Here is a 19211-nt window from a genome sequence, read left to right on the forward strand (position 1 = left end):
CACCGAAAATCGTCAATATAGGTCCATGTTTTGGTATAGCCCCCATATATCGGTTCCTCCCGATTTTCGGTATTTTGAGGATTTTAGCTACAATTTTTAACCGAACTTTCTGTAATTTGACGTATGATGTTATCTGTGGCCACGAAATTTATCCACCAAAAATCGTCAATATAGGTCCATGTTCTGGTATAGCTCCCATATAACAATACCTCCCGATTTTCCGCATTTTGAGATTTTTAGGTACATTTTTAAGCGAACTAGATGTAAGTTGACATATGAGGTTCTCTGTGGCCAAGAAACCTATCGATCAAAAATCGTCAATATAGGTCCATGTTTTCGTATAGCCCCCATATATCGGTTCCTCCCGATTTTCGGTATTTTGAGGATGTTAGCTACAATGTTTAACCGAACTTGCTGTAATTTGACGTATGATGTTATCTGTGGCCACGAAACTTATCCACCAAAAATCGTCAATATAGGACCATGTTTTGGTATAGCCCCGATATATCGGTTCCTCCCGATTTTCGGTATTTTGAGGATTTTAGCTACAATGTTTAACCGAACTTGCTGTAATTTGACGTATGTGTTATCTGTGGCCACAAAACTTATCCACCAAAAATCGTCAATATAGGTCCATGTTCTGGTATAGCTCCAATATAACAATACCTCCCGATTTTCCGCATTTTGAGATTTTTAGGTACAATTTTTAAACGAACTAGATGTAATTTGACATATGAGGTTCTCTGTGGCCACGAAACTTATCCACCAAAAATCGTCAATGTAGGTCCATGTTCTGGTATAGCTCCCATAAACTGTATTTTGAGATTTTTAGCCAAAAACTAACCAATGGGGTTAATTGGAGATTTTATGTAAAGTTAAACGGTATTATATACAAAGTTTTTCTAAAAAATTTCAAATAATTGTATAAAACCAAAAAGCGCCGCAGATGAAAATAATTTTGAAAAAATCGCACGACTTTTTTACAAAAATATTTTCACAGTTTTACTAAATACAAAGTTTTTCTAAAAAATTGCAAATAATTTTATAAAACCGAAAAGAGCCGCAGGTGAAAAAATTTTTGAAAAAAATCGCGCGATTTTTTAAGAAATATTTTCCGAACTGCTATTGAAAAAATCAGATATAATTTCATTTTTAAATACTTTTATGAAATCTGGAAGATTTTGTGGAGACTTTGGCACTTAAGCCTTCCCAAATGTATGTACAATTCCACTTCTTCTCTAAAATTTATAACAGTTCTTTGATCAATAGAAAAGAATGGAAAATTTCGAAAAGCAAAAAAAAAATAACTTTGGCATTTAGAAAAAAATCGTTGAAAACAATGTCCGCGTTTTTTATAGTTATGTCCGCTTTGCCCCAACGAATTTTGAGAGTAATGTCCGCGCACCGTTTTTTGTTTGTTCTTAATAAAATTTAAAAAAATTACACCCTAATTTTTGTTCGTTTTCTTTATCATAACTTTCGAAAATTCGCCCCAATTTGTTTTTTTCTGTTAAACACTGGATTGCATTTGGGCCCTATGGCCTCAAGGAAAAATACAATTAGGCCCCAATATTATTTAGACCCCAATTAGATTTTCAAATTTTCGATTTACTTGTTGTGAAGACAAATTGGCCCCAACATCTGAATGAAAAAAGGCACGGTGATCTTGAAACAGTTTTAAATGGAAGGTGCTTACACCTCGAAAGTTTTTGCGGATTCTGAAACTACAATGTTCGTAGATGAGAAAAATCAAAAAACAAAAAAATCGCCGGATCGCTTTTTAAATGAATCGCGACTTAAGTTGACATTTTTAGGGGTTGTATAGGTTTTCACGATTTTGCTTAGAAACCGCAAGTCCTATCAAAACGGGACTAAAGGAAATGTTGTAGCTATGAAAATTCTCTACAAGATAGACCTTTAAGGTATTTTCGTAGTTTTTACCATTTTTGAGATGTAGAAGTTCAAATTGGGACAATGCACTGACTGTATCGCATCAACTAACTTTTGATGAAAATCGCTTACACAGGGAAAGTTTTTGTGAATTCTGAAACAGCAATGTTCATATATGAGAAAAATCCAAAACCAAAAAAAAAAATTGCTGTAGGGATTTTTGAATAAATCGCGGACAAAATTCACATTTTTAGGTTTTCACGATTTTGCTTGGAAACCGCAAGTCAAATCCAAATGGAGCTAAAGAAAATGTAGTAGCTGTGAAAATTCTCTAGAGGATTGACGTTTATCATTTGTTCCCAGCATGTACCATTTTTGAGATAAAGAAGCTCAGTTTACATTTTTAAGTTTTTTTGTTAGGGTTTCGCGATTTTGTTTGAATACGGTAAGTCTTATCGACATGGGACCTGAAAAAATCTTAAAGCTGTGAAAATTCTCTACAAGACTGGCTTAAGTAACTTATCCTAAGTTGTAACATTTTTTTTGATATATATGTTTAAGTTGGGAATTTGCAGTCATGACATTGTTTTATAAGGAGGCGATACAGAATTGAATTGAATTTGAATTGTCCCAATTTGAACTTATATATCTCAAAAAACGGTAAAACCGACGAGAATATCATAAAGGTCAATCTTGTAGAGATTTTTCATAGCTACAACATTTGTTTTAGTCCCATTTTGATAGGAATTGCGGTTTCTAAGCAAAATGGCGAAAACCTACACAACACCTAAAAATGTCAACTTAGCGCTCCGGCGATTTTTTTTGTTTTTTGATTGTTCTCATCTATAAACATTGTAGTTTCAGAATCCGCAAAAATTTCCGAGGTGTAAGCACCTTCCATTTAAAATTGTTTCAAGAGCACCGTGAAGGTTCAAAAAAGACGAAAATAGGCCCCAAAAGTTTTGTTGTTGTTTTCCATATACCTGTTTGGGGTATATTTTCATTTTCAATTTGGGGTGTTATTTCATGGGGCCTTATTTCTGTACGCCGATTTAGCCATGTCCGTCCAACCGCTTACCTGGCTGGCTGGGACGCACGAATATACTTTTTTTCGGGGGCAAGTCTATACTTCCTGACATAATGGCTTAAAAATTCCAAGAAATCCTGACGGTACCAACGAAAATGACTATTCCGCAAGATAATTCACAGGGAATTTCTGATTGGTCCAAACTTTGTATATTGTTATATTTCCTCCAGATCTTTATATTTCCTCCAGACAGTTTCGATTATGGACTATATCGATGTACTACGTCGGATACCTCCCACACAAAAAATCGAAATTATTGGTTGGCACAAGTGCAGTTTAAGCACACTTCACAGGTTGTGCTCGTTGCCCCTTTTACGACAATGTTTTTCGTGGGCAAGCCCATGCTTCCTGAAATAATGCCCCAAGAGCTCTAAATAACCCTGCCGGTACCAACTAAAATGACTGATGATCACGAAAACTTACAAATTGAGTATCCGATTTGGTCGAAACTTTGCACACCATAAAATTACTACCAAAATACCATATCCTCGCTTAAGTGCAGCTAAAGGGATGTTCGAGGATGGTTAGCATATTTTTACCGAAAGTATTTCTTCTGGTCCTGTTTACAGCGATATGTTTTTTCGCGGGCTAGTCCATCCACGGTGACCAACAAAAGTGCCTGATGGACACGATAACTATCGAAAAGAGTTATTTCCTTTGGGCTGTCCAATCTAAAAAATATAAGATTGGTATTGCGTCCCACTGATGTTGTTGCTGTTCCTGCGGGAATTGCGATGGAAAAACGCAAGAAAAAAAATCAGAAATTATTTGTGCCCACGACCCGACCAAAGATAAAGATGAAGAAACAAGTAACAAAGTATCAGTCGGCCTTGCCGACAGAGTTTTACCCTCAGCCCGTGTGAACTGAAACACATTTTTCTCAAAAACGTATGTATTTAAGGGGTCTTCAGAATTTTGGGCGTATGAACTTGCCGACAAAGATATGAATTAGGATAAAATCTCCAAAGTTTTGCGGGAGAGAGGTACCTAAAGGAATGGACCGACATAGTCCATTTTGGAAGTGTGTCTTATTTTGTGAGTAATTCCTCTCAATAGTACCATCATCTCAGGAAACATGGACTTGCCCACGAAAAAACATCCACAGGGCTACTAGGAGTACCTTTGATTCAAATTTCCAAAGGATTCTCTCACATTTGTGTGGTTGGTACCCTAAGGAATGGACCATAGAACCCACTTTTGAACATAAACTAAGTTTGAACTAAGTTTTGCAAGGTACTCGAAGAAGTGAACCTACAAGCACCATCTTCGAGTTTTATCTAATATTCGAAGAAATATTACGATATACTAAGTGTTGACCAATGAAGTATTCGGTTCGGGAGTTGTGGTGGGCACCAGCCACTACACATGCTGGCCGTATGGTTTTTTTTTAGTTTTCGGGTCATTTTGGACTTGCCATTGAAACCTGTACCATCGTAATAGGGGCCTTGAGTGCAACCTTTCCGAAATTTTGTGTGGGAGGTATCCAAATGAGTTGACATAGATATATAGTCCATATTCTAACGTAATCTAAGTCTCGTAGAAATATTACGATGTCCAAAGTATGGACAAAATCGGTTACTGCCTTCGAAATTTATCGTGGGGAGGTACCCAAAGGAGTGGACCGATAAGGCACATCTTAGAACATGACATAACTTTATGCAAAATATTAATTAATTGTTCCACACACATCCCACACGGGACATGTCTCTCATACCAATGAGTGCACCCCGATTCATATTAGCTCAATGATATGGGACCTACTGCTTATCGCCGAGTCCGAACGGCGTGTCTTAAGACACCACTTGTAGAGAAGTTTTACATGGCTGAAATACTCAGGAAATGTCGCCAACATTACTGAGGGGTATTTTGCCACCGTTGAACATTTGATGTTGCCTGGCATGGAAATCGAATCCTCGACATTCTGCGTGCAAGGCGGGTGTGCATACCATTGAACCACGGTGTCACCCAAAATATTATTAAGTCGAAATCGCTTATAACGTAGGTCAAAGGACCGACGGAATTCGTCGCTATAACCGATATGTCGTTATAAGCGATAGGGCTATAAAGGGCCCCAGAGATTTGGGACTTTTGGATATGGTCGTTATTATGGACGTTATAAGCGATTTCGACTGTATTCCCAAATTTTGGATCGAATCGGTTATTCATTCGAGAGTTATCGTGCGCTCCATACACTACACATGGTGTCTTATCGGGTTTTTACAGCTTTCAGGCCATTTTCTCAGGAAGTATGCCCTTGCCCCAGGAAAATTGCACCGTCGTAATGGGGGACAGCGAATACAAGTTGTTACAACAAAAATCAAAAGGATTCGAGAGGAGGTCTTAAACTGCACATTTCTGAAATATTTTGGGTATTTCTGAAATATTTGGGATATTATGTATCCGTTCGAGAGTTATCGTGAGCTTCAGTTAGACAGACAGACGGACGGACATTGCTAAATCCATTCCAAATTGTCTGAAACACATTTCGTCCAAACAGACTTGGGGTCTAAAACCATTATTTCGATGAAGCACATTTTGCCCGTATGAAAGTGTATATCCCTCGTTAGCATAAATGCTGAGGGTATAAACATTGATATATTCTATGAGCACCTAGAGAGAACACATATCTGCAGCCCTGGCCATGACATTAAGATTATTCTAGGAGATTTTAATGCTAAAACTGGGAGTGAAAATATCTTTGTACCAGAAAACGGAAAGAGAAAGAAAACCTAAATAGCCCTAATACAGACGACCTCCGCAAATGTCCAGTGTGTTTCGGATTATTTCCTTGTAGGAAACAAGGTATGAACCCATCTTAATCTTGCATCAAAAAGAGCGATCTAATACAACATATAGAACTAGCCTACTCCACCTAACTGGCCCAAATGCTGAAAGACGGCACACCTTGTCCACAATTTTGGATGGAGAAGGTTTTTGCCACTGGGAACCGTAAATGCCCGAAAATGTAGACAAAAACTAGAAAAAACTACTGAAATTGGTGGTACTGTTTTCTGGGGGCCATACCAAAATGTTGGGACTATGTTGACAATTTTTATTGGAGAAGTTTTGTGACCACGATCAAAACATGTAGCTTATATCTTCAAATTACCTAAAATCGGGAGATACCGTTATATGGGGGCCATACCAAAACATGATTTTGGGATCTGTGGGAACCTCAAATGTTAAAACATGTACCTATATTAACAAGTTTTAGTGGAGAAATGTTGTTACCTCTGAGAATCTCAAATGTTAAGATACATATAGTTCGGTTAAAAATGTGACGAAAATCCTCAAAATACCGAAAATCGAGAGGTACCATTATATGGGGGATATAGCAAAACATCGACCCATGCTAACAAAATTTAGTGAATATGTTTTGTGACTACTGGGAACATCAAACATCAACAAATTACAGGTAGTTCCGTTAAAAAATGTGGCTAAAATACTCAAAATACCGAAAATCGAGAGATACCGTTATATGTGGGCTATAACAAAACATGTACCTATGGTGACAATTTTTGGTGGAGATGTTGTTTAGACTCTTGAGAACCTCAAATGTTAAATTCAAGGTAATTCGGTCAAAAAATTTAGCTAAAGTCCTCAAAATACCGGAAATCGTGAGGTACCGTTATACCAAACTTGATCTGCCCATGGAAAAAGATTGAAACCTTAGTATATTAAATTCTATGCACAAGATGGGAAACAAGACGGTATATGCTGTCTACAGAGGTATATGCTGTCTGCTTCCCATCGCATAAAAAAATAAAAAATGCTTTTGAGCGTATTGAACGGCTAAAACCGATGTTTGACAAAATGATTTGATCATATCAATGCGATTTAGGACTGGTAGACCATATCTTTTTTGTTTGGTGGAAGTGGGCAATTTGACACCCCCCCCCCCCCCCCCCTCCCCCCCTTTAATTTCCTCGAATTCAAGAAGAGTTTCATTCGCGAGTGGAATTCAAGCGAGTATTCGGAAACAAAACCACTTCTCGCCGAACAAAAATCTGTCTCTACAAGACACTAAGGGGTCGATTATGCATTGCCACTAAACTTGAGTTGCATTGTCAATGGCCAGCGAGACTGAGATGAAATGTTGTATTATTGATGTCAACCCAACTGGGTGATCGATAAACGTGTTATCGATCAGTGTTTTTATACCCTACACCACTATGTGGTAAGGGGTATTATGTGTTAGTGCACTTGTATGTAACATACAAAAGGAAGCGAGATAGACCCATAGTTCCTTCTAGGGATATACATAGAATCACTTACTGAGTCGATTTATGCATGTCCGTCCGTCCGTCCGTTCGCAACATACAGGTCGCATTTGTTAACCGATTTCGCTGAAAATTGGGGAATAAAATTTTTTTAGCCGTCGGAAGGTCAATTTCGAAGATGGGATATATCGGTCCACGTTTTGGTATAGCCCCCATATAACGGTACCACCCGATTTACGGTATTTTGACGTTTTCAGCTACATTTTCAGACCGATTTAGCTATAATTTGACATTTAGGGTTCTTAAGTGTCAATAAACTTATATAACAAAAGTTGTGGACATAGGTCCACGTTTTGGTATAGCCCCCATATAACGGTACCCTCCGATTTGCGGTATTTTGACGTTTTTAGCTACATTTTCAGACCGATGTAGCTATAATTTGACATTTAGGGTTCTTAAATGTCAATAAACATATATAACAAAAGTTGTGGACATAGGTCCACGTTTCGGTATAGCCCCCATATAACGGTACCCCCCGATTTACGGTATTTTGACAGTTTTAGCTACATTTTCAGACCGATTTAGCTATATTTTGACACTTAGGGTTCTTAAGTGTCAATAAACTTATATAACAAAACTTGTGGACATAGGTCCACGTTTTGGTATAGCCCCCATATAACGGTACCCCCCGATTTACGGTATTTTGACAGTTTTAGCTACATTTTCAGACCGATTTAGCTATATTTTGACACTTAGGGTTCTTAAGTGTCAATAAACTTATATAACAAAACTTGTGGACATAGGTCCACGTTTTGGTATAGCCCCCATATAACGGTTCATTTAAGTTCATATTTTCGTATAGCCCAGATACCTCCGAACTAGCTGTTAATGACATTTGAAGTTCCCACGTTATGTACCGATTTTCGATATTTTGAAGATTCTAGCTAAATTTTTTAACCGAATTAGAAGTTATTTGACATTAAAGGCTCCCATCAAAAACTGTCAACATAGGCCCATGTTTTATTATAACCCCTATATAACAGTACCTCCCAATTTCAAGCCCACCAAAAATTGTCAACATACATAGTTAGATATAGGCACCATAAAAAAGGGCCTCGCGAATGAAGCATAAATGTACATAAACATTATCTGACATTTTAACGTACCCACTTAAAGTTGGGGACAGGAATGAAAAGTAATTATTCCATTTTAGTTCAGAATATTTTATGGTGGAGGGTATGAAAAGTTCGACCCGGCCGAACTTAATGCTTTTTTACTTGTTTTAAACTTGTGAACTCTATATTCAATCAAAAACACACAATTCGCAAAAAACTATTTTAAAATGATAAGTTCAGTGGAATTATTTTTTGATGAAGAAGAAAATGTACAGGACATTGCATATATTAGAAGAAATTTGGGGGACAAATCGAATCCATTGGAATTGCCGTCTACACTGTAAATTGATGATGATGATGATGATGTTGGAAAGATCTGTATAATCAGTAAATTATTTTTAGGTTTAAGGTGTATTTTCGATCGCCAAATGATGCCGTAGTTTACACTGTGGAAACGTTAAAGGATGACTTTTAAAGTGTCCGCTGCGTTGATTTTTTGCGGAGGGAAGTTTTGTCCCGGTCCACACTAACGTGAATTTCATTAAAAAAATCATGAAATTAGGCGTTCTTAGATGGCATTCCACTCTACTGCAAATTCATGATTTTACTCTACTATGAAACTCGATCTACAAACGCATAATTTCGTGAAATTTTTTAATTAAATTCACGGTAGTGTGGACTGGGACCTTCCAAAAGTCCCATAGCAATGATTACAACTATTGCATGGCTCAATCTACATTGTCGAACAGCATTTGCTTGGTGTATTTGAGATTGAGAGAAAAGGCATATGTATACGAACCATTTGATTGTACACGGTGATAAGGGAAGAAACAAAACTACGATAGAAAAACCAAGAAGAAGATGATATCCCAAAGCATGGTATTATTCTAAGTTGGAAGAAACAAGTAAAATAGTACCACTCCGCTTTGGCGACAGAAATGTATCCTAAGCCCATAACCTAATGAAAAAAGTTCGAACTTTTGTGAGTGAGGTACCGGAAGAAGAGGACCGATATAGTTCATCTTTGAGTTTGTCGTAAGTTTGGAAGAACGATTACGATGTGCAACGAATGGATTTAAGAGTCATAGTTGTTGTAACAATGTTTATTATTACATGTTTGTGTATTCGTTCTTCTGCTCAATCTGGCTCTGGGTCTATCTCCAGTTCTAGGAAGGTGGCTGCTTCGATGGGATGTAACCACAGATCAACTGGAGTTAGATGAGTAGGTTTAGCAGGACAGTTGAAAAGGTGCAGTGTTCCGTGCGGGCCCATGCCTATAAGAATTTAAGCGACTGCAATATCCCGAGCGTAGTTGAGCCAAAACATCGTGGCAGCTGACGTTCCTCAACTGCGATAGATGGGGGATGTACTCCGAGGACTTCACACTATATTTGCTTATGGCCTTAGCAACTGCGTGGCCAATCTTGGTATTTAGAGTAATAGAGTAAATAGAAACCCTACATGCAAAAAATCATCAATATAGGTCCACGTTTTGATTTTAGCTATTTCGAGGATCTTGGTCACATTTTCCAATTGATTAGGCTCTAATTTAGCATCTTCGTTTCCCAAGGTTTCTGGTTTTAGCTATTTCAAGGGTCTTGACTGAGAACCCAAAATTCTTTTGGAATTTCTCACACCCTAAACCATGGCCCGAAAATTGTTGTACTGAGTTATTAATTGCACTGTATAAGCGGTTCCCACCGTATTTTGATTTTAAATGAAAAAAAAAAAAAAACAAATCAATGATGATTTTACACGTGTTGATTATTTGTTAGCAATTAATTTTTTGTTTATTTGACAATCCGACATTCTTCCTGAAATAATTTGTGGGACATGTGCTGGTTTACATTTGTTTGGATGATGAATTAGAATATTTTTTTTCATTTGTAATAGACTTCGTCCTAGTGAGGGGCGTTCAACTTTGCTTTACATGCTTTGTTTCTGAACACGAAAAATTAGTCATTGTTAGGCTTAAATAAAAAAATCGATTTTCAAAAAAATTTCATTGTCTAATTTTGGAATTGTGAATTTTGTGCAGTGAAAGTGTCAAAGTCTCAAACGGGTTTATAAAAATCGCATAGAATGTCTAACAGTGCCTTATCCGAATTGTAATTACCCCGAAATTGTAATTTTTAGAAATTTTTTGTATATTTTACTAACAAAACATCAAATTTTGTCAAGTGTCAAATTTGGTGTTTATTCTTCGTTGGGGCTATAAAACTTTCCACCAGAAATTTGTCGATATTGGTACACATTTTCATATAGCCCCCATAGAACGGTACCTCCGGATTTTCGAAGGACTGAACTTTGTTAGTTATAAAATATTTCGGAAGAGAATTATTAGTATAGGTCCGCGACTTCTATATACCCCATAGAAGCGCGTACCCCTTTATTTTCGAAATTTTGAAGGGTTTACCGAAATATCGGAAATTTCGTTTTAGTCTTCTTTGAGTCTAAAAACTTTCCACCAGAAATTTGTAGGTATAGATTGACGTTTTGATATAGCCCCCATGTAACGGCACCTCCCGATTTTCGGTATTTTGAAGGTTAGCCACGTTGTGTTACCGAACTTGCTGAAATTTGGTATTTACCCAGCTAACAATTTTTCCGATTTTTTTCCGAATTCGAAACGAAACTCTGCCCAAATTTCCGATTCTGATGCCGCATTCGTTCCGAAATCGGAACACAATTGTGTAAAGGTGCCCACGAATTCGGAAAGTTTTGTCGGAAAAAAATCGGAAGGAACATTCGAGTTTCTTTCCGAATTCTAAACGAAATCGTTTAAAAACTAGAATGAAACAAGTAAAAAAGTGTCAGTCGGCTTTGCCGACAGATGTATACCCTCAGCCTGTATATATTGAAACAATTTTTTCCCAAAAAAAAAAACGTATTTATTTAGGAGTTTTTAAGAATGTTGGGCGTATGAACCGACAAAAATGTTGATTAGGATTAAAGAGCAAAAGTTTTGCGGAGGAAATACTAAAAGGAATGGATCGATATTGACCATTATGGAAGTGGATCTCCAGCCACTACATATCTTGCCATAGGGGGTTTTTACACCCTTCGGGCTGTTTGCTCAAGAAGTGTGGATTTGCCCCTGAAAAAACTTTTACCATCGTAATTGAGGCAGCGAATGCATGTTGTTTCAACAAAAATCAAAGTGATTCGATAGAAGGTCTTAAAATGAACTTATCCGAAATTTTGTTTGGGAGGTACTGGATGAAGTGGACAAACATAGTCCATATTTGAACCTGATCTATATCTAGCAGATATATATTGGAATGTGTACAATATGGACCAATTCGGCCACTCCCTTCAAGAGTTACCGTATGAAAAATTTTTCCGAATATTTTTGAACTTTTGTGGGGAAGGTACTTGAAGGAGTGGACCGATATGGCTTATCTTCAAATATTACTAAATATTACTAAGACCAAATTTTGGACCGAATCGGCAGATCCGATCGAAAGTTATCTTGCGCTCCAACCACATCACACGGTGTCGTAGGGTATTTTTGCAACTTTCAGGCTTTTTTCTCAGGAAGTATGGACTTGCCCCTAATGAAACTTGTACCGTCGTATGGAGGGCAGTGAATACAAGTTGCTAAAACAAAAATCAGAGCGATTCGAGGGATGGGTCTAAACTCAACTTTTCCGAAATTTTGTGTGGGAGGTACCCGAAGGAGTGGACCGATTGAGTCTATATTGAAACATTATTTAAGTCTGGTACAAATTTTGCGATGGGCGAAGTATGGACCAAATCGGTTACTCCCTTCAAGAATTATCGTGCGCTCCAACCAGCCAGACAGACAGACGGACGGACATTGCTCAATCGACTTCAAATTGTCTGAAACACATTTCGTCCAAACATACTTGGGGTCTAAAACCATTATTTCGATGAGGCACATTTTGCCCGTATGAAAGTGTATATACCCTCGTTAGCATAAATGCTGAGGGTATAAAAAGGGGAAATTTTGAGGGAATTTTCGATATTCTGCACAATTTCGGATAAAACTCTAACAGAACATTCGAAAATGGGCAGAAAATCGGATGAATTTCGGATAATTTCCAGAATTTCGAAAAGAATTCTGATGTTTGATCCGAAATTCGGAAAATTATCGGATGTTTCATCCGATTTTCGAAAAATTATTGGACGTTTGATCCGATATTGGGGAAAAATCGGAATATTTCCGAATTTCTCGGAACAAATTCCGGTGATTTATACCAAATCCGGAAAATTGTCGGATGTTTGGTGCGAACTTCTCAATAATTATTTTCTTTATTTGTTGAACTTTATAAATTGGATTTAATAGTATTCATTATAAAATACAGCCTTTCTTAATAAAGTTTCCATATGCCATCATGTTCTTGTTCTTTATTTGACGTATCTAAAATAGAATTAACAATATTAATTATTATAAACAGTTCTTTTACAAAATGTGTATGCAAACATCCCATTTTCATTTATTTTAAACACACACAATAATTTGTTCCGCTACGTCTTACTCACTTAATTGCTGCGAACTAACTAAAAAAACAAGCTACAGCAGGCAAACAAAACAAAACTCTCAACCGAAGTTCGGGAATTTTGCTCGCAAGAAAAAAAAAACGAATCAAAATTTCTTTTTCAGATTATGTACCGATTACTCGGAAACTAATCGGAAAAAAACGTATTAACATTTCCCTTCAGCATATGTGCAGAGTACTCGAAAATTAATCGTAAAAAATCGAATCAAAATTTCCCTTCAGAGAATGTGCAGAGCGCTCGGAAAATAATCGGAAAAAATGGTTAGGAACTCTATAAAAAAATCTGATATCAGAGCCATCGGCAAAAATTGTTGGCTGAGTAGTCTTCTTCATAAACGGAAGAATCTAATTGTTTAATTTTACTTCAATACAACTCGTGGTGGAGGGTATAACAAGTTCGGCCTGGCCGAACTTAATGCCGTTCTTACTTTCATAATAAATTTTCCAAATATTGTAAACAAATTGAGACTTATTTTATGGGTTTCTCCATAAACTTTCTAAACTTGAAATTTTTAATCACCAACAGTCGATTCATTGATTGTGAAATTACCTAAGGTGACTCACCTTAGGTGAGTTCGGAGACCGGATCAACAGTTAATCTCGCCATTTTCCTGAAGATAAGAAACGTACTACCACCCTCAGAAACTAAGAAGTTGTCTGGGCATTAAAACTGAAACTGGATAAAGACATGGATAGTCTTATTACATACCACGGTGCTCCTGAACTAACTTTAAATGAATGGTGCTTACACCTGAGAAGTTTTTGCGGATTCTGAAACTACAATACAATGTTCATAGATGAGAAGAAAAAAAAACAAAACAAAAAATGTTCTGGTGTGTTTCTAGTCTTCTATAAGACTTTTCACTCTTCTGGACACCATAACTGTAGAAGGTGAAGCATTCTGCTGCGTATTCGTTTTGCATCACAAGTACTGCAACATCGGTACCGGAACGAGTTAATTGTTGAAAACAGTCAAGACAATGTCGAACCATGTAAAAAAAGGAAGATGGACATCATGTTCAAAGGCGAAGAACTGACAGATTCAAACAAGTGGACTGATTATGTCAAGCAACCGTTTGTGGGAATTTAAATTTTATTTGGTTCCGGCCGTAAAACTCTCTACCGCAAATAGACGTAGGATGTACATGATTGGACACAATAACCTCTAGGAAGTAGAAAAATAAAGAAAAGAATGACAAAAATATACAAAAAATTGCGAATTTTTTCTTTGAGAATTTAATATGTGTATGTGTTGTTTTTATTTGTCTTAATGTAATGTAATCAATATACCTATGTATGTATAATTTTTCTTGGAACTTTTGGATAAAACAAACAAATTGTTTAGTAAAAAAACTAAGTAAAATAAAAAAAATAATCTGGCCGTTATTTGCTACACTTTCAAATGTTTCGTTTGTATCTTAGTTTGGAAATTCATAAAATTCATGGACATACAAATAGAATGGATACGAGTACATGCTACTAATATTCGAATTTCTTCATAAATATTCATACATACATTCATTTTCACCCAAAAACTTTATAACGATTTGCATTTGTATTTTTGTTTGTAATAACTACACAATATTATTATTATCATCAATTCAATATCAATCAATATTAGGAGCAATTCCAAATTTTAGGTTTCGTTTTTTAGTTTAATTAAATCATATATAAAAACGATTTATATATACACCATATCGTATATAGTAAAGCAATTGTAATTTGTAACAGTTCTTATACATAGGAAGAGATAGATGTGTGTTTGTGTAGTTGTTGCTTTGTATATATTAAAAATAATAATGTGTGAGGAGGTTATGTTTTAATTTACTGCTTTCGTTTGTTTTCCGTGTTTGTTCAAAAAGAGATACTTCTTCGTTATTTTACAATACTCTCATAAACTAATAGTTAAATATGTAGTAAGGAAAAATAGGAAAATTTAATACAAATTATATATTAGAAAATACTATACAGCAGGAATTATATACAAACAAATTATTATTTATAAGCGAAACTTCATAAATAGGGTTCAGGGAGATTTATAAATGTTTTTTTTTTTTTGTTCATAAAAATCGATTTTTCATAACACATGACCTAAATGTTCGGTTGAAAGGCTTACAGTATTTTTACATATAACCGAATTTAAGATATCCATATATACATATGTTCCCACAACATCCCCGAATTGACAAGGTAGGTATAATCTCATATCAACGAGTACACGCCGATTCATATTGGCTCAATCCCAGCAAAATGTTCGATGCCAAAGATGCCATTCAATCATGGGTGCAAGTGAGCTGGCATGTCATCTTTTTAGCATCTTCATCGATGAATTTTATATGAGCGTGGACCCCAAAAGATGCTATTCATTTTTGGATCCAAAGCATGTCATTTACACCAATGCTTTGACATGTCATTTTCACCAATGCTTTGGCATGTCATGTCCACCAATGCTCTGGCATGTCATTTTCACCAATCCTTTGCAATGACGACGAGGGTTTTTTAACAATTTTGGTTGTGATTTCGAGCCTCCGACAACTTCAAGCCTATTGTAAATAATTAATCTTATATTTAGAAAAATGTGTATAAATAAAAACACAAAATGCATCTCTATTGGATCGATGGAATGGGTTCAAATGCTGACGAAAAGATCGGATCTTTCACGACTTCCTTTGCATTGGTTCAAATGCTAATGAAAAGATCAGATCTTTCACGACTTCGTTTGAACCAATGCAAAAGATGCAATGAAATCACGTCATCGCATGAAACCCCTTCCTTCAAATTTTGCTGGGATGATGTAGGACCTACTTTTTATCGCCGTGTATGAACGGCGTGTCCTATGACACCACTTGTAGAGAAGTTTTTCGTGGCTGAAATATGCAGGAAATGCCAACATTACTCTGATGCTCTGGTCAGGGATTAAGCCGCAGAACTTTTGAGTGCAAGATGGATGTGCTTACCACTGCACCACGGTGGTTCCCAAATCCACTGCCAATTCAATTGCGCATACGTCAAATAAAGAAGATTAACCCGAAAACAGTTATAATACAAAAAGTAAAAAAATATCACTTGGCATTGCTGACTAAGATATACCCTCAGACTATATGAATTGAAATTTTCGTCTACGGACAGATCGAATACCGGCCACACAATCAAAATTCTTTTCCCCAAAAATTATGTATATAGGACATTTTTAGAATTTTGTGGCCCTTTTTGGACATTTGAACTTGCCTACAAAAATGTAAATTAGGAGTAAAGATGCGGAGGAGGTACTTGTAGGAATGGATCGACATAGTCCATTTTGGAAGTGGATCTTATTTTGGGAGTCATTTCTTTTCGACAGAATGCGTGCTCTCCAGTCAATTCAGTTGGTCACCGTATAACTTAGAGGTTTTGTCAGGAAGCATTGACTTGCCTACGAAAACATAATATCGGTGTAAACTAAGGAGAAGACCGATATGGACCATTTTTGAAGTTGAACTACATTCGAACAAAATATTAGGAAATCCAAGGTTTGCACCAAATCAGTTGCTCCGTTCAAGAAATATCGCTCGTATCATTTTAGTGAACGTTTTTGAACTTTTGAGGGGGAGGTACCGGAAGGATTGGACCGAAATGGCCCTTATTCGAACTTAAACGAAATTTGGACAAAATATTACGAAAGCCAAATTCTGGACCGAATGCGTTGATCCGTTCGAGAAATATCGTGCGTCGTCAGACTTTTTATAGCTCTCGGACCATTTTCTCAGGAAGTATGGACTTGCTCCTGAAAAAATGTGTACGTTGTAATGGTACAAACTAAGTTTGGACAAAATATTACAAAAGCCAAATTTTGGACCGCATCGGCTAATCCGTTCGACAGTTATCGTGGGCTCCAACCACTACACAATGTGCCTTAGGACTTTTTACAGCTTTCGGGCCATTTTATCAGAAAGTATGGACTTGTCCCTGAAAATAACTTGTACCTTCGTAATGGGCGAAGCAAAGCGAAAGTTTTTGAACTTTTGTGGGGGAGGTACTCGAAGGATTGGACCGATATGACACATCTTCGAACTTAAACCAAATTTTGGGCTCCTATATGATTCCTGCCTTCCACAAGAACTTCTTGTATTCTCAAAATGTTCCATATCATATTTAAATACTTCTTAAGACCTTTAGTTTCTCTAAACTATCTTTTGGATTTTATTGGACCTTTCGCTCGTCAATAAATCCTCCTAGTTACTTATGTAGTTAGGAACATTCAAATATATGTATTAGACCGGGGCGATTTGTATGGAAGAAAAAACACCTTATTTGGGCCTTCGCGTTTCTGAGTCCTGGGATTGTACTGAGCAAAAAAGTCCACTATACCATATGTCTACCTATGGTGAAAATCGAGCCTCCCGATTTTGACATGAAGTTTTTTATCCACAAGGCCAAAACTGCCTGAAGGAGCGTTCCAATGCTTTTGCGCTGTCCTAGAAAGGTCTTATTTATTGTCTTGGCTACAATTTTAGACTTGGTGTTGGATCGAAAATCTCGATGGTTGAGCCAAAATATCCAAAAAAAGTGGATAAAAAACTTCTGGACTTTTTTACGCAGTACAATCCCAGGAATCAGAAAGGCGAAGGGCCCAATAAGGTGTTCCAATCGCCCACCATATTATAGGCATATATGTAAAAACGCGGCCAAAATATTCCAATATTTTGTGATGTTTAGCGTAATTTTTAAAAATTATAATTATATTTTTATAATTGTCTACAGAATGGAATTTAAATCCCTGGACTCATTTAGGTCATGTGTTGTTTGTTTCTTTGCCTATTTTGCTTTTTTCCTTTTTTATTATTTTATATTCTATTATTATTATTTAAGGATATAGTTTCATTTTTTTTAAATATTACTTCTTTATTATTATTAATCAATTAATAATAATAGTTATACTAAAAAATAATTACAATTTATAATACGTTTGTGTGTGTTCGTTTGTTGTTGTTTGTTATTTAGATATTGATTTGGTTTTTGTTTATAAAACATTTCTAATATTATTTTCGGGAATATATTTTTTTTTTTCATTGTATGTACGTTGTTGTTACACAAATACAATTAACCTTGAGTTAAATTTTGGAGCGAAACAAAAATTATTGTTTATTACTGTTTACGGTTATTATTATTTTGTTTGTTCTCCTTTTCTTTCAAAAGTCTACTTTGTATCTTCGGTTAAATACAACATTCCATTAGAAATTCTTTTTTGTTTTGTCATTTTATAGATTTGTAACGATTGTTTTGTGTTATTGTTGTGGTTTTTGTTTTGTTTGTTTTTACTTTAAATCTACCTTTACTATATCATAATTATTATTATTATATATCATCTACTACATTTACAGAGTTCAATGGTATTTTGTTTTTGTTATTATTATTATTAATACTATTTACTACCCATTTGTTTAGATGTTTCATGTTTGGTTTTAATCGGGTAACATATGGACGAAACTTACGGGAAACATGCCACGCCGCGTTGGATCACCTTCTATAACACCTTCCATCCAGTTCTCATCATCCGTTCGTTCGTTGAGAACAATTAGGACTTCGCCTTCTTTGAATTCCAATTCGTCATCATTGTCGGCAGAACAATCGTATAAGGCACGACAACGGCGATGACCGGCCTAAAAAGATTAAAATAAAATTAAAAAAAAAAAAAAATAATTAAATTATAGAACATATAACTTCAATGAGATATGAAATTCCCAACTTCCGTAAGATCATTGCTTGTGCTGTTACCACAACAATCCTTGGTTGCTTTATGAAGGAGGGAAGCCATCTTAGAGAGCTTTTGCAAGAAACTCCATAAAATATTTAAAAAAATAAATTTGCAATACTTACATAATTATATTTATTTCCACCGGTTGTTAGTGTCAATACACTGCCACATACACCGGAACCACTTGTACTACCACCACCAAGTCCACCACAACCACCACCACCACTACTGCATGGGCCCTTAAGGAGATTATCTGGCGACGAATTAATACGATCGTTATCACTTGATGATAAATTTGAATCGGCTGAGTGGTCTAGACCGCCTCCCGAAGAATCCATATCAGTGTTCCATGACTCATATTCGGTGTAATTGGTCGATTGATTCATTAGCTGGAAAAAATGAAATGGAAAAATAGAAGGAGAAAAACGAAAAACAATACAATTATAATTTTGTTGTAAATTGGACATTCTATGATGGTGACGACGACGATTCATGAGAAAAAAGAGTTTGTTTTTTTTTTCTTCTTCAGATAAGATATTGTAAAGGAAAAATGCATACACAACAACGCACGCACATACAGTACATTAAAAACGCATACATTAAAGAGTAAACATTAAAGTAGTTGATTGATGATGGGCAAGT

General features: G+C 36.1%; 1 protein-coding gene across 4 annotated transcripts in view; it reads right to left on the bottom strand.

The window, feature by feature from the left end:
• Positions 1–8726: 8726 nt before the first annotated feature.
• The window catches only part of Asap (ArfGAP domain of ASAP), a 98065-nt gene continuing 87580 nt past the window's right edge, over positions 8727–19211 (bottom strand). For all 4 annotated transcript variants that reach the window (XM_073956405.1, XM_073956404.1, XM_073956407.1 and 1 more), the window contains 2 exons: positions 18692–18958; positions 8727–18474 (listed from right to left, as the gene is read on the bottom strand). In XM_073956405.1, coding sequence (XP_073812506.1) covers positions 18277–18474; positions 18692–18958 — 465 coding nt within the window. In that variant the 3' untranslated portion in view covers positions 8727–18276. The remainder of the gene's footprint in view (positions 18475–18691; positions 18959–19211) is intronic.

This window comes from Musca autumnalis, unplaced genomic scaffold (assembly GCF_047663935.1).
Source record: "Musca autumnalis isolate F117 unplaced genomic scaffold, ASM4766393v1 scaffold_5, whole genome shotgun sequence".
In the NCBI taxonomy this organism is placed as follows: domain Eukaryota; kingdom Metazoa; phylum Arthropoda; class Insecta; order Diptera; family Muscidae; genus Musca; species Musca autumnalis.